This window comes from Nicrophorus vespilloides, unplaced genomic scaffold (assembly GCF_001412225.1).
Source record: "Nicrophorus vespilloides isolate i.1.1-1 unplaced genomic scaffold, Nicve_v1.0, whole genome shotgun sequence".
In the NCBI taxonomy this organism is placed as follows: Eukaryota; Metazoa; Arthropoda; class Insecta; order Coleoptera; family Silphidae; genus Nicrophorus; species Nicrophorus vespilloides.
This window is the reverse complement of record NW_017099240.1, coordinates 3687-14495: the sequence shown is the minus strand read 5'-3', so window position 1 is coordinate 14495 and position 10809 is coordinate 3687. Positions and strand designations below refer to the sequence as shown.

The following is a 10809-nucleotide window of genomic DNA, read 5'->3' as shown; positions in this document are numbered from 1 at the left end:
TAGTATTAATGTAGGTTATTTGTAGTCAAATATATGAAAATATATAAATAAATCATATATTCAAACAACAGCTGTATTCGAATTGATACATTACTTACCTAATATCAAACTCAAGACATTACGTGTTTGATATTCAGCGTAAAAATCTATAATTATATCAATATCTAAGATTATTTTCAGGATTTGCTTTAAGTTATGTATTACAACATACCATTCATAAATATATAATAAATTTGTAATATACTATTACTATTATTATAGAGAGGAGCTAAGATATTCAGTTCCCGTAGGCTACTAAGAATATATAATAATTAATAATAATTCACCCCTCTTCAAAAGAAAATATACGAGAGGGGAAGTAAAAATTGCCGCCCCAAAAGGCTTGCACCCCAAGCTATAGCCCTGTGGTTAGGGTGACCCTGATTATATGTATGAAAAACCGAAAAGTAAGATAATAATTTTAATTTAATAGATATTGATAACGACTTTCTGTTTCGATTATACTAAGTAACAGAGTGGACAGAGTGTTGAAAGGTTATGTTTTGTAAATCGATAGCTTCTCTCTATTTAAAAATACAATACGTTAGATCAGATGACGTAGCTTGGGAAAATAAATATACAAATTTCCAAATGGCATCTAGTAAACGAAATATTTTTAGATTATTTTCGCATTCGATGCTGGCGAAGAGTCCTTGATTCGATTCCAATAAATAAAAATAATTCTATAAGTAAATAAAGAGTGGAAAGAGGATTAAAAGAGTCCTTCGCACTGAGCGGAATCATAACAAAAGATAATCGAAAACTACATAATTGTTATATTTAGGTCTGAAATAAATATAATATATTATTAATAAAAAAATAATAAAAATTAATTATTAATGTATTTATACACTACACATTAAATATGCAATAATATTCTGGATTCATTTCAATTTTAGTGATATATATATCACCTACTATTTCCATATTTTGCAATCTCTGGATGTAGGATTAATAAAACAATTTTCCACATCACTGAACATTGCATATAAATTGTAGAATTTCCGACAATATCTACATGGATATAAATCCTCTTTAACATTTATATAATGATTAATTTTTTTAATATTTTTTTTAGTTGATCGAAATAATAATATTTGTTCTTTAATTTCAATATTTTTTGTATAGTTTTATAGAAATAAATAAAAAATAATAGTAATACAATCCAGTTAACATATTTTACTATGATCAATACAATATTTTAGCTGAAATACAATATTTAGTTGAAATTGAAACAAAAATTTAAATTGTAATTAATTAGATAACAATATTACAAGATACCAAAAAATATACATGCATTAATGCAATTTAATTATATTCAAAATAATAAGAATAGGAAAATATATGCAATGTTTTAATTTGAAATTTCACTTTTTTTTATTCTTATGTATTGTTATATCTTGCAAATGGAACTGAGCCAATTTAAGTAATATACGCTAGTCGTTTAACTTTCGTAAGTTGAACGCAACCTATAATTATTTTTCATGACTTTTGAAGATTTAGATGATTTTCGTTTTTGATTTGAATCGTCCAGTTTGGAAAGTGTTTAAAAATAAAAGTCGAACGTTGAATGAGTTAAATTAAAAATAGCCTGGGAATGTTTTCGTGTGTTCCTTTCAAATAATGTTCGATAAAGTAAGTGAGGCAAATATTTAGAATTTCCAACTTCTGGAAAACGTTTAGAAATGGTTCTCTGATCTTAACTTATATACTTGCGATTGTGAACTTTGAAGCGTATTATAATAATTGGCGGATGACAAATGTAAAATAAATTTTAATATAATATTGATTATCAGATGAATAGATTTATAGTCAATGTACAGCAAAACTTTTATTTTTTATTATAATTATATAAATTAATAATGTTTCAATAAATATTATTATATAAAGTGTAGAATTTGAGGTATTTTAAGCTTGTTGGATCAAGAGAGTGGAACTTGTGTAGCTTAATTATTTAACAAAATGAGCACAAACTTATTTTGGTTGTGCAATTTGAAGAGGCCTATTTGTGTAGTATGGTTTAGAGAGCAAATATAAATAAATGATGTTCACCTACATACGACGCTCGGATCGCATAAAAAAATCGCTGCTTCTGTAATTATAAGAGCAACTAAATTTGCCACTTTACTTTATTTTTATATGTATATATACATAAAAATTGTCTTTTTATAAACGTATGTTTCTCTTATTTATAGAAAAATGTCTCGTCCATTCAGCAGACCACGCACTCGCATCTACGACGTTAACTACAACATCGGCGAGAACTACTACAGGCCAGCAATCGATCGCCTGGATCGCAAATATTCTGGAAGACCATTGAGTCCTACTCGTCAGACCTCCATCCCGAGGGACATCATCGACCGCCACGAGAAAGCCTTCCAGGATGAGGACCTTCCCACGGCCCGCGCTCGCGCTTCAAAACACATCACCGAAGCTAACATGTTCGATTCACGCGGCGGAATTATGAAAGCCATGGAAATGGTCGAAAACAATATTGATGAGGAGGTGCGGCGCCTTCGCTGGCTTTAATACCTCACAAACATATATACATACACAAACAAAACTAATCAAACGCACGCACTAACCATCATCATCAGCACTTCTGCACAGACACACACACACAATACACATTCAATCATTTACTAATATCATGATTTAGTTTATTAACGGTTTGCTTGTGATTTGTTTTTGTAGACTGCCTCAAAACTGCAACGCATTAGAGCTAATAAGAAAGTTTCAATTATCGATGATATCGACATGGACCAGACCATGAACAATATCAAAGCTCGTCGCATCAAAGATAGGGCTGACAAAATGCTGGATTCCGTTGGAATCACCACCGTCGACAAATCGAGCAGATCCGTCGACAAATCTAGCAGAGCCGTAGATGAGGGAGTCAGCTACAAGAGATCCACCTTGAAAGTAACTATGGATTCAAGCGCGGATAATAAGGATCTTACCAAATGGTCGAAGCTCAGCTCTACCGAGGAGAAGGACAGTGGCGCATCCCTCAGGGCCAAACAATCCATGGCTAGATTGAACGAGCTGGAGGATGAGATGTCCGCTCTTCAGGAGAAAGCCCAGATTAGAGAACGCAGAGCCGCTAGATTGCGCGCGATCGTTGCCGAAGCCGCCGAAGAGAGCGAAGTCTGCACTGGTTCTACCATGAGGGTCAGCTCCCGCCAGAAGAAGGAAGCTATAGAATACTAAATCACACTTTTTTTTATAATATTACTATCGATCATTAACGTATCTGCATTTTCCTATTTCTGCTTGTACATGTATATATGTAATATAAACGAAAAAATAAAATTACTTTGAAAAAGTAGAATTCAATCTTTCCCTGAAATATTATTTTATTATGACAGTATTCAGTATTACAGTTCGTAAATATATTAACGTTGCATTGGAAACAAAATAAAGATCTTTAAGTTATTATATGCCAAATTTATGCATGTTGATATATTGTATATAGGGTTGGTTTTCGAATTTTCATAAAAAATAGCGAAAAGGAATACAACTTACAACTTATTTTCTGATGCTTACACGGATCTATTTCACATACAAAATTATACTAGCTAGAAAGCTGGGTTTCTGGGTTTCATATAAATGCCTATAGAGTCATATAGATGCCTATAGAGAGAGCATTAAATAATGAACCAAATTAATTGTTCTTTTTTTTGTACTCTTGAAATTCACATCTTTAGGTTCTTGAAGATATTTATGAAATGATTTTTCAAAGCAAGCTGTGATTTATTTTTCTTCTTCGCCGCTTTTTCATTATCGCAGTCTTCTTCTATTTAATAATTTGGATACAATCTTGACAATATTTGAAAGAAGCTAGAGAAAGAAATAAGCTAAACGTGTTTGTCTAAACTTCTGTGGATTTTGTAAATTAACTAAAAACCTTACAACTAATTATAGTATTTATTTTAGGTCAATATTTATATGTTTTTAATCAAAATAATGAATTATTTATTATATTTTAAGTTTAGCCTCAAAAACCGATTTCTTTAGTTGGAAAACCCCGGTTTTTGAATTACATAAATTTCTTCTAAAAACCCTCGACAAACCCTAATTGTATATAAAAAACAATTTCTTTTAACTTTGATTTTCTAAATTATATTAAAAATGTATATTATTTATGAATTCGGATATTATAAATATTACCTTATATAATTGTACCAAATAAATACTATTTATTGTTCTGAAAGTATATACAAAATTGAGTTCCTTACAAGTTACTTACAAGTTACTTCCTTAATGATTTTTTTATTTAAAATAGAAAATCTTACATAATTATATATTTAGTCGAAAACTATTAATTGAAAAATGTACAGAATTTTATACGAAAAATAATTTGTTGTTGATAATCAAATTCAAATTATATAAGATTTTATTGAAAGTTTCATGAAAATAAATCAACATTCATTTTTAGTTAAAGAAGAATAATATATTTCATAGAGCATACCTTTTCGAGTTTGAATTGTTATTGTCATGATTATAATTTATTAATTCAAACATAATAAACATAACGTTTTAGGAAATGAAATGACTGTCAATGATATTGATTTATATATGTCAATAGGAAATATAATTTAATATTATTTTGTAAAATATAAAATTACAAAATTTTTATTACATATTTTTTCTACATGGAAATAATATTAAACTTATTTACTAAGATGATTTGAAGTTTTTCAACTATCTTGTCTTAAAGAGTTATCAAAATAATTTTTGAAATTTTGATCATTACTATATTTTCACCGTAATAAAAGCAATATTTTATTACTTTTTTGTGTGTTAAACACATTATAACCGGCTATTGACTGAGGTATTTCCAACATTTTCAGCATTATTTATAAAATTGGCAATTGTAAAAATCTATTAATATTAAATCAATATCGGATGGTATAGCCTATCCCTTGACATATTAAGAGGGGTTTTTCAAAATATCAATCTTTACAAACTTTTCCCCACATTATGAACTTTTCTAAGTCACCTGACATATAACAAATCCTGTCATATAATTTTATATTAAAAAAAACTATCTTGTATGGTCTTGGCTAGGAATAAATGATAGTCATTGTAAATAGCCGAAAGGCATAAAAAATCTTGACTTTTTATTTGGTAATTCCGCTTTCCTGTACATTTTCTAGAAAGTTATAATAATGCCCTACTAGGTATATTCAAAAGGTGGTACATTGTAAAAAACACCATATATTATACGTCTGTATTTGTATTTCATATAACATAAATTTATTGAAATTCAACTGCCAATTGGCACTGGAGAGGATTAGCCAGATCAGTATATTCCGGACAATTATTATGGTTTAGCCATGATAATCTAAAATTAGGTTGTTTTTCGCAATCCGATTACACAAATAAGATTAATTGTGATATCCTCGCATCCGCAATTATCAAAAAGGCCGTTTCTATATTCAAATTTCACTTTAAAATAAGAAAGAGGTCAACGAATTATATTTTATTTATGCCGCACACCGGGCGGATGATTAAACGAAGGAATAATGCCAAGAGGCAAATGTGTAAGTAAATAACACCGAAATACCCACCGAGCAGAAAAAAAACTGTATAGGAATGGGATAAAATATAATTAGCCGGACAACTAATGCTCTAATTAAAGGTGGCGAATTCATAAATAGGTCAAGGTTTAGTCATATTTAAAACGAGCGTCGAAAATAACAACTCAGTATGCAACATGCGCCAATTGAGAAAGACTTCTGAAGATTTTAAGGAAAGATGATCATTTGGGTGTTCCTTTTTGGAAACCCGATAATTTTGATTTTAAACGTGAGAAAACGGTGATCATGATTTTTTATTTCGGTTTAAAGATAGCAGCGACTTCGTCGCCTGGTCCGTTTACTATTCTTAGAACGACGTGGTCAATATCCAGGGGAATTCAAACAGAAAAGAAGAAAAAAATAAATTATGAGAAAAAATCTTCTTAAATAAATGCGATGCAGCTACTCATATAAAATAAGTGCAATATAACTGTACAATTTAATTAAATAGATGGCACTTATTTTCGGACGAATCTTCGCGACTTCCTGCTTCTGCACTCTTGCGTAACGATTGTAAAGATATGCAAGCTATAATTAAATGAAACTCTTCATTTACACATTAGAATTAATTAATTAAGTGTAATTTGTTGATGGTTAATTACATTTATTTATTTTTGATTATGTTTGATACTTACGGTGTGATGGATTCGCGGACGGCTAGGTATGAAAATTATATACAATATTCCACTACACACTCACAAGACGCTCGGCGTCGTTATGGAATGACGCTTCTGCCAGCTCTCCCACCGAAATGCAACGCTCCCACTCGTTTTATATTTTTATAAATGTTTATTTTTCTGTCTAATAATTAAAATGTAGTCAATAGTCTATAAATAGGGCACACGAAGACCGTGAATCTGGAAACTGGTATGTGTATGAGTATGTGCGGTGTCTGGTCCATACTGTTTAGCACAATTACCACCTAATGATCCACACTCTGCTAATTCATCGACGCTTTTCCAGATCGTTTGTAACATTTCATTAAGTGCAATTAATGCCATTGAATGTTTCACATTGCCTTTGTACGCGACTACTGCGGTTGAAAGCATCAGATCCGAACGCAATTTAGTTAATTATAACCATAATTATGTTATCTATTGCAGCAAAAGCTTGAAACATTATAATTTTATCCATTTCCTAGTTATTTATTTATATATTTAAGATGTAACTAGAAATATTAACTAAATATAAGAATGTTAACTATTGTTAATAAATGTATATATTTGCTGGATTTAATACAACAAACTTTAAATTAATATAGAAAAGAGCAATTACGCTCTACTATTAATCAATATTATGTAGAGTTATTTGTTTTTTATAAACACATGTTTACAAAATATTTTGTTTTGTAATAATTAATAGTAATATATAATAATATATTTTGACTACTACTTTAAACATTATTATATTTTTTAGGTTTGCACAATTTAGACTGACTGACTGACTGGGTTTTTATTTTGTTTTTGTTGCAGATAATAAAGAATTTTAAGAAATTTTATAATGGCTACATTCAGAGTTTCCAGACGATATATTGTTATAATGCACAAAAAAATGTCGTGCGCATTTTTATGTTCCAACAGCTCTCATTTCAAACATGATTATAAACTTAATCAGCCATTTTAGGAACGGGGTGAATTATGTGATTATCAACGATGAAATTTTCATTGACCTGTTCGCAATGAAGATGCTGGTGTGGCTGTACGACAGTGTCAACGATGTGTCTACTCATCCACTAAGCTTAGACGAATATTGAAACTTGATTTGAAGATGTTTCCATACAAAATTTACTTGGCCTAAAAATTGTTAGCACGGTATTCAGAACAATGACTTAGATATGCCAATAAATTTGGTAACCGAATTATTTCGAAAAATTTTGTTTGGTCTTCCCAGAATAAACCATAAACAATAAACCAGTTTAAGCAAAATATTCATGAAGAAATAAAAAATATGGAGCCAGAAATGCATTAGAAAGAAAATCAAGGTTATTTAAATGGTTTTGTTTTCAAAAAAATCTAATAAGCTATACTTTCACGTAAAATATACAACTACAAAAGTTATATCTATTTTACAGTCGAAGTTGGCCACCATGTATAAAATGAAAGATGTAAGGTGAATATGAGTGGAAAATTGTATATGGATGGGAAGACGAAATAATATTTATTAACAAAACTCTGTTTTAGTAATTTATTTAGATATATAACTAAATGTTATTCTTGAAATAATTAATACAAGTATCCAATTAATGCAAGTAAATGTATGTTACAACTTGCTGCTAAAACGGTCGTAATTATTCCATTCGCGTAAACCTTTAAAGGAGGTGGAATATATATTGAATTTTAGTATGAATGGTGATCACGCTGGGACTGTAATTACATGCGATTACTATAGCTCTATTCGACGTACGTATTTCAATTTAAATACCCATATATAACTGACAAGTAATCTTTACATAAAATATTCGAAAAGTTGATATATTCGAAAAATAATATTGTTAAATATTTATATATAGCAATACCTCGTATAGTCCGGGTAATCGGTTCCGCTAATATCCCGCACTATTTGAACCGAATTAATCGAGGATCTGAGGATTTTGTGTACTTTATAGAATTTATTTTTATTTGGCTTAATCAGTTTGTTTTAAAATTTTCCAACTGGATTGATCGAAGCCGCACTATGCGAGGAATTATTTTATTTAAATAATTAATTTTTAGATCATTCATTTACTTTTTATTTTCAATAAAAAGTAAATAGGTATTAATACAAATAAAAAATTTAGTAAAATTAAAATGGATATAATTGTTTTAGCACAAATTTAAATATTTTATTTATTAAAAAATGAAATATAAACTTGTAAAGAATATTGTATTTATAATTTATAACTGAACACTAATTGTTATCATTCAAAAAAATATACTGTGAAAACTTATATCATTCACCTTTGTTTTAATGAATCACTGGATTATCTAATTATAACCAGTTTACTACTGTTACTTGCGTGCAAGAATCTGTTTCGATGCACATCGTATGTGGGTTGACACTATATTTGGCTATAGAACGATCTGTTTACGAAACAAAATGCAGCTTATTTTTAATTTTAATACTCACCTTTAAATCCAGAAATGATATGTTTTCACTTTTCACTTTGCATAAACAACAATAGTTTGAAGTTGTTGCATTGGTGAAACATAATAAATGTTATATATTACAAAAATACATCTACTATAAATAATATAATATTGTAAGAATTTAGATAATAATCATAAAATTAATATACATTTTGAAAATTTAACTTGTTACTTAACTATTATACTTCAAAAAAAGCGACATATTGATCTTGCTTTAATAAGTAAAATAATAATATTTCTTGAATTTTGCATGTACTAAAATGTCTAACTATATTGTTTTTTTCCATTCTCTATGGCTGAGAAAACGATAAAATAACTGTCAACATTTTTGGTTTTACGAGGTAATTACGAACTAGATCCAAATATTGGAAACGCATTTCCTGGCACTTAATTCTGCACGTGCTTTTGTTTCCATGAAAGAATTGAAAATTTTGATTCTAAACTCTAAATTTAGATTCTATTTTCGCACCTGTATACTTTATTTATACGCACTAATATTACAGTAATATTATATATTGAAATAATTACAATAGTTATAGACAAAAAAGTGTGAAATAAAAAAACGCAAGCATTATTTTCATTTATTATGAAATTCTCTTTAATCCATCAAGAATGTCTTGTAGATTATATTTTAGTAAACAAAATCCAAGCACCTTGAAACTAATTGCTTAATTTTGAGAACAAATCAAGTATTGGATGAGGACTATTGATTGAAGTATTTTAAATATTATGAAAATAAATTAAATGATTACTTATAATATATGTAGGAGAATATTTGTATTAAATTATGTTTGTTATTAATAATTACAACTATATTATAAATTAGTTCATTTACATATTGAATTTCATTTTTTTTCCTCTTTGTGGTTGTTCTTTTCAGGTAATTTCAGCAACCAATGCTTGAATTTAATATATTTTTTTAAGTAAATTAAGAAACCAAGTTTTACAGAATTTATTTTTATCTATCAGGATCGTTCTCTGTAGCACTCGAATCGTATTCATATTCTGTTGTAGACTGCCGTTGGACGATAGATGTCTCCACATTGCCAAGCTCTATTAATATAAATCATGAAATTTCTGAAAAATTATATTATTTCATAATAGATAGTACATGTGTAGTTATATAAATTTGAAATAAGAGTAAAATTTAAGTAAAAGTCTTTAAAACACAAGTAGTAATTATTAGAACTTACATAATGAATTACGTATTCAACATAAAATTAAAAATGCGACAATTTATGTTCATGTATCTCACTTATACATAAGGTTTTTTAAAATTGAAAAAAAGAATGTAACGGCAAAGTTATTTTTATTAACAAACTTTAGTCAAATATAGTTTTTTGCCATCGACAAAATAATCAAGATATTAATTCAACTGTAGATAACTTCCAGAATAATCGGAATAGCCTAGGGATATTTTTCTCAAAGAAAATATATTTGAAATAATTAATTGGAATAAATGAAATAATTAAAAAATATAGCAGAAACATTTTAAAAAACAACAAATATGTTTATTGAAATGAATAAACTCTGCAGTGATATATCATCAATTTACTGTAAAATTAATGTTCAAAAAAGCATAATTACATATATCTTGATAGAAGCACAATAATGAAATAGACGCCTTTTAATATTATTAATACATAAGTTTACTGACATGATAAGAACCGGCTGGATAAAATTATATATTTTATATTTATAATATATAAATGATATAATAAGTGTTAATCGTTCTTAAATCATTTTTATTCATATTTAAAAAGGTAGATGAAAGGTATAAACATTTTTATTTCTAAGATGAGAAAATGCGTAAGAAGAAATGAGGATTTTAAAATAAAAACTGAAAGTTCTTTTTATTGACTGTTAAGTTTAAAATAAAGTTAAAAACTAAAATTTTTGAGGGAACGAATATAATATAATACTAGAAATATAATTAATACAACTAAAGATGTTCAAAATATATATGATACTTCGTTGACAGTTTTCAGTAAAATTTGATTATTATATCAAAAGAATAATAATCTGAAGTATATAAAACTAGTATTAATTAATTAAGTAGAAAT

The 10809-nt window shown here is 28.1% G+C and overlaps 1 protein-coding gene across 1 annotated transcript; it reads left to right on the top strand.

The window, feature by feature from the left end:
* Positions 1 to 2234: 2234 nt before the first annotated feature.
* On the top strand, positions 2235 to 3370 carry LOC108564226 (the record flags this gene model as incomplete). Its single annotated transcript, XM_017923188.1, is given in 2 exon segments — positions 2235 to 2544; positions 2734 to 3370. Coding segments are annotated over 2 exon segments (822 nt in total). The 3' UTR covers positions 3250 to 3370.
* Positions 3371 to 10809: the final 7439 nt, after the last annotated feature.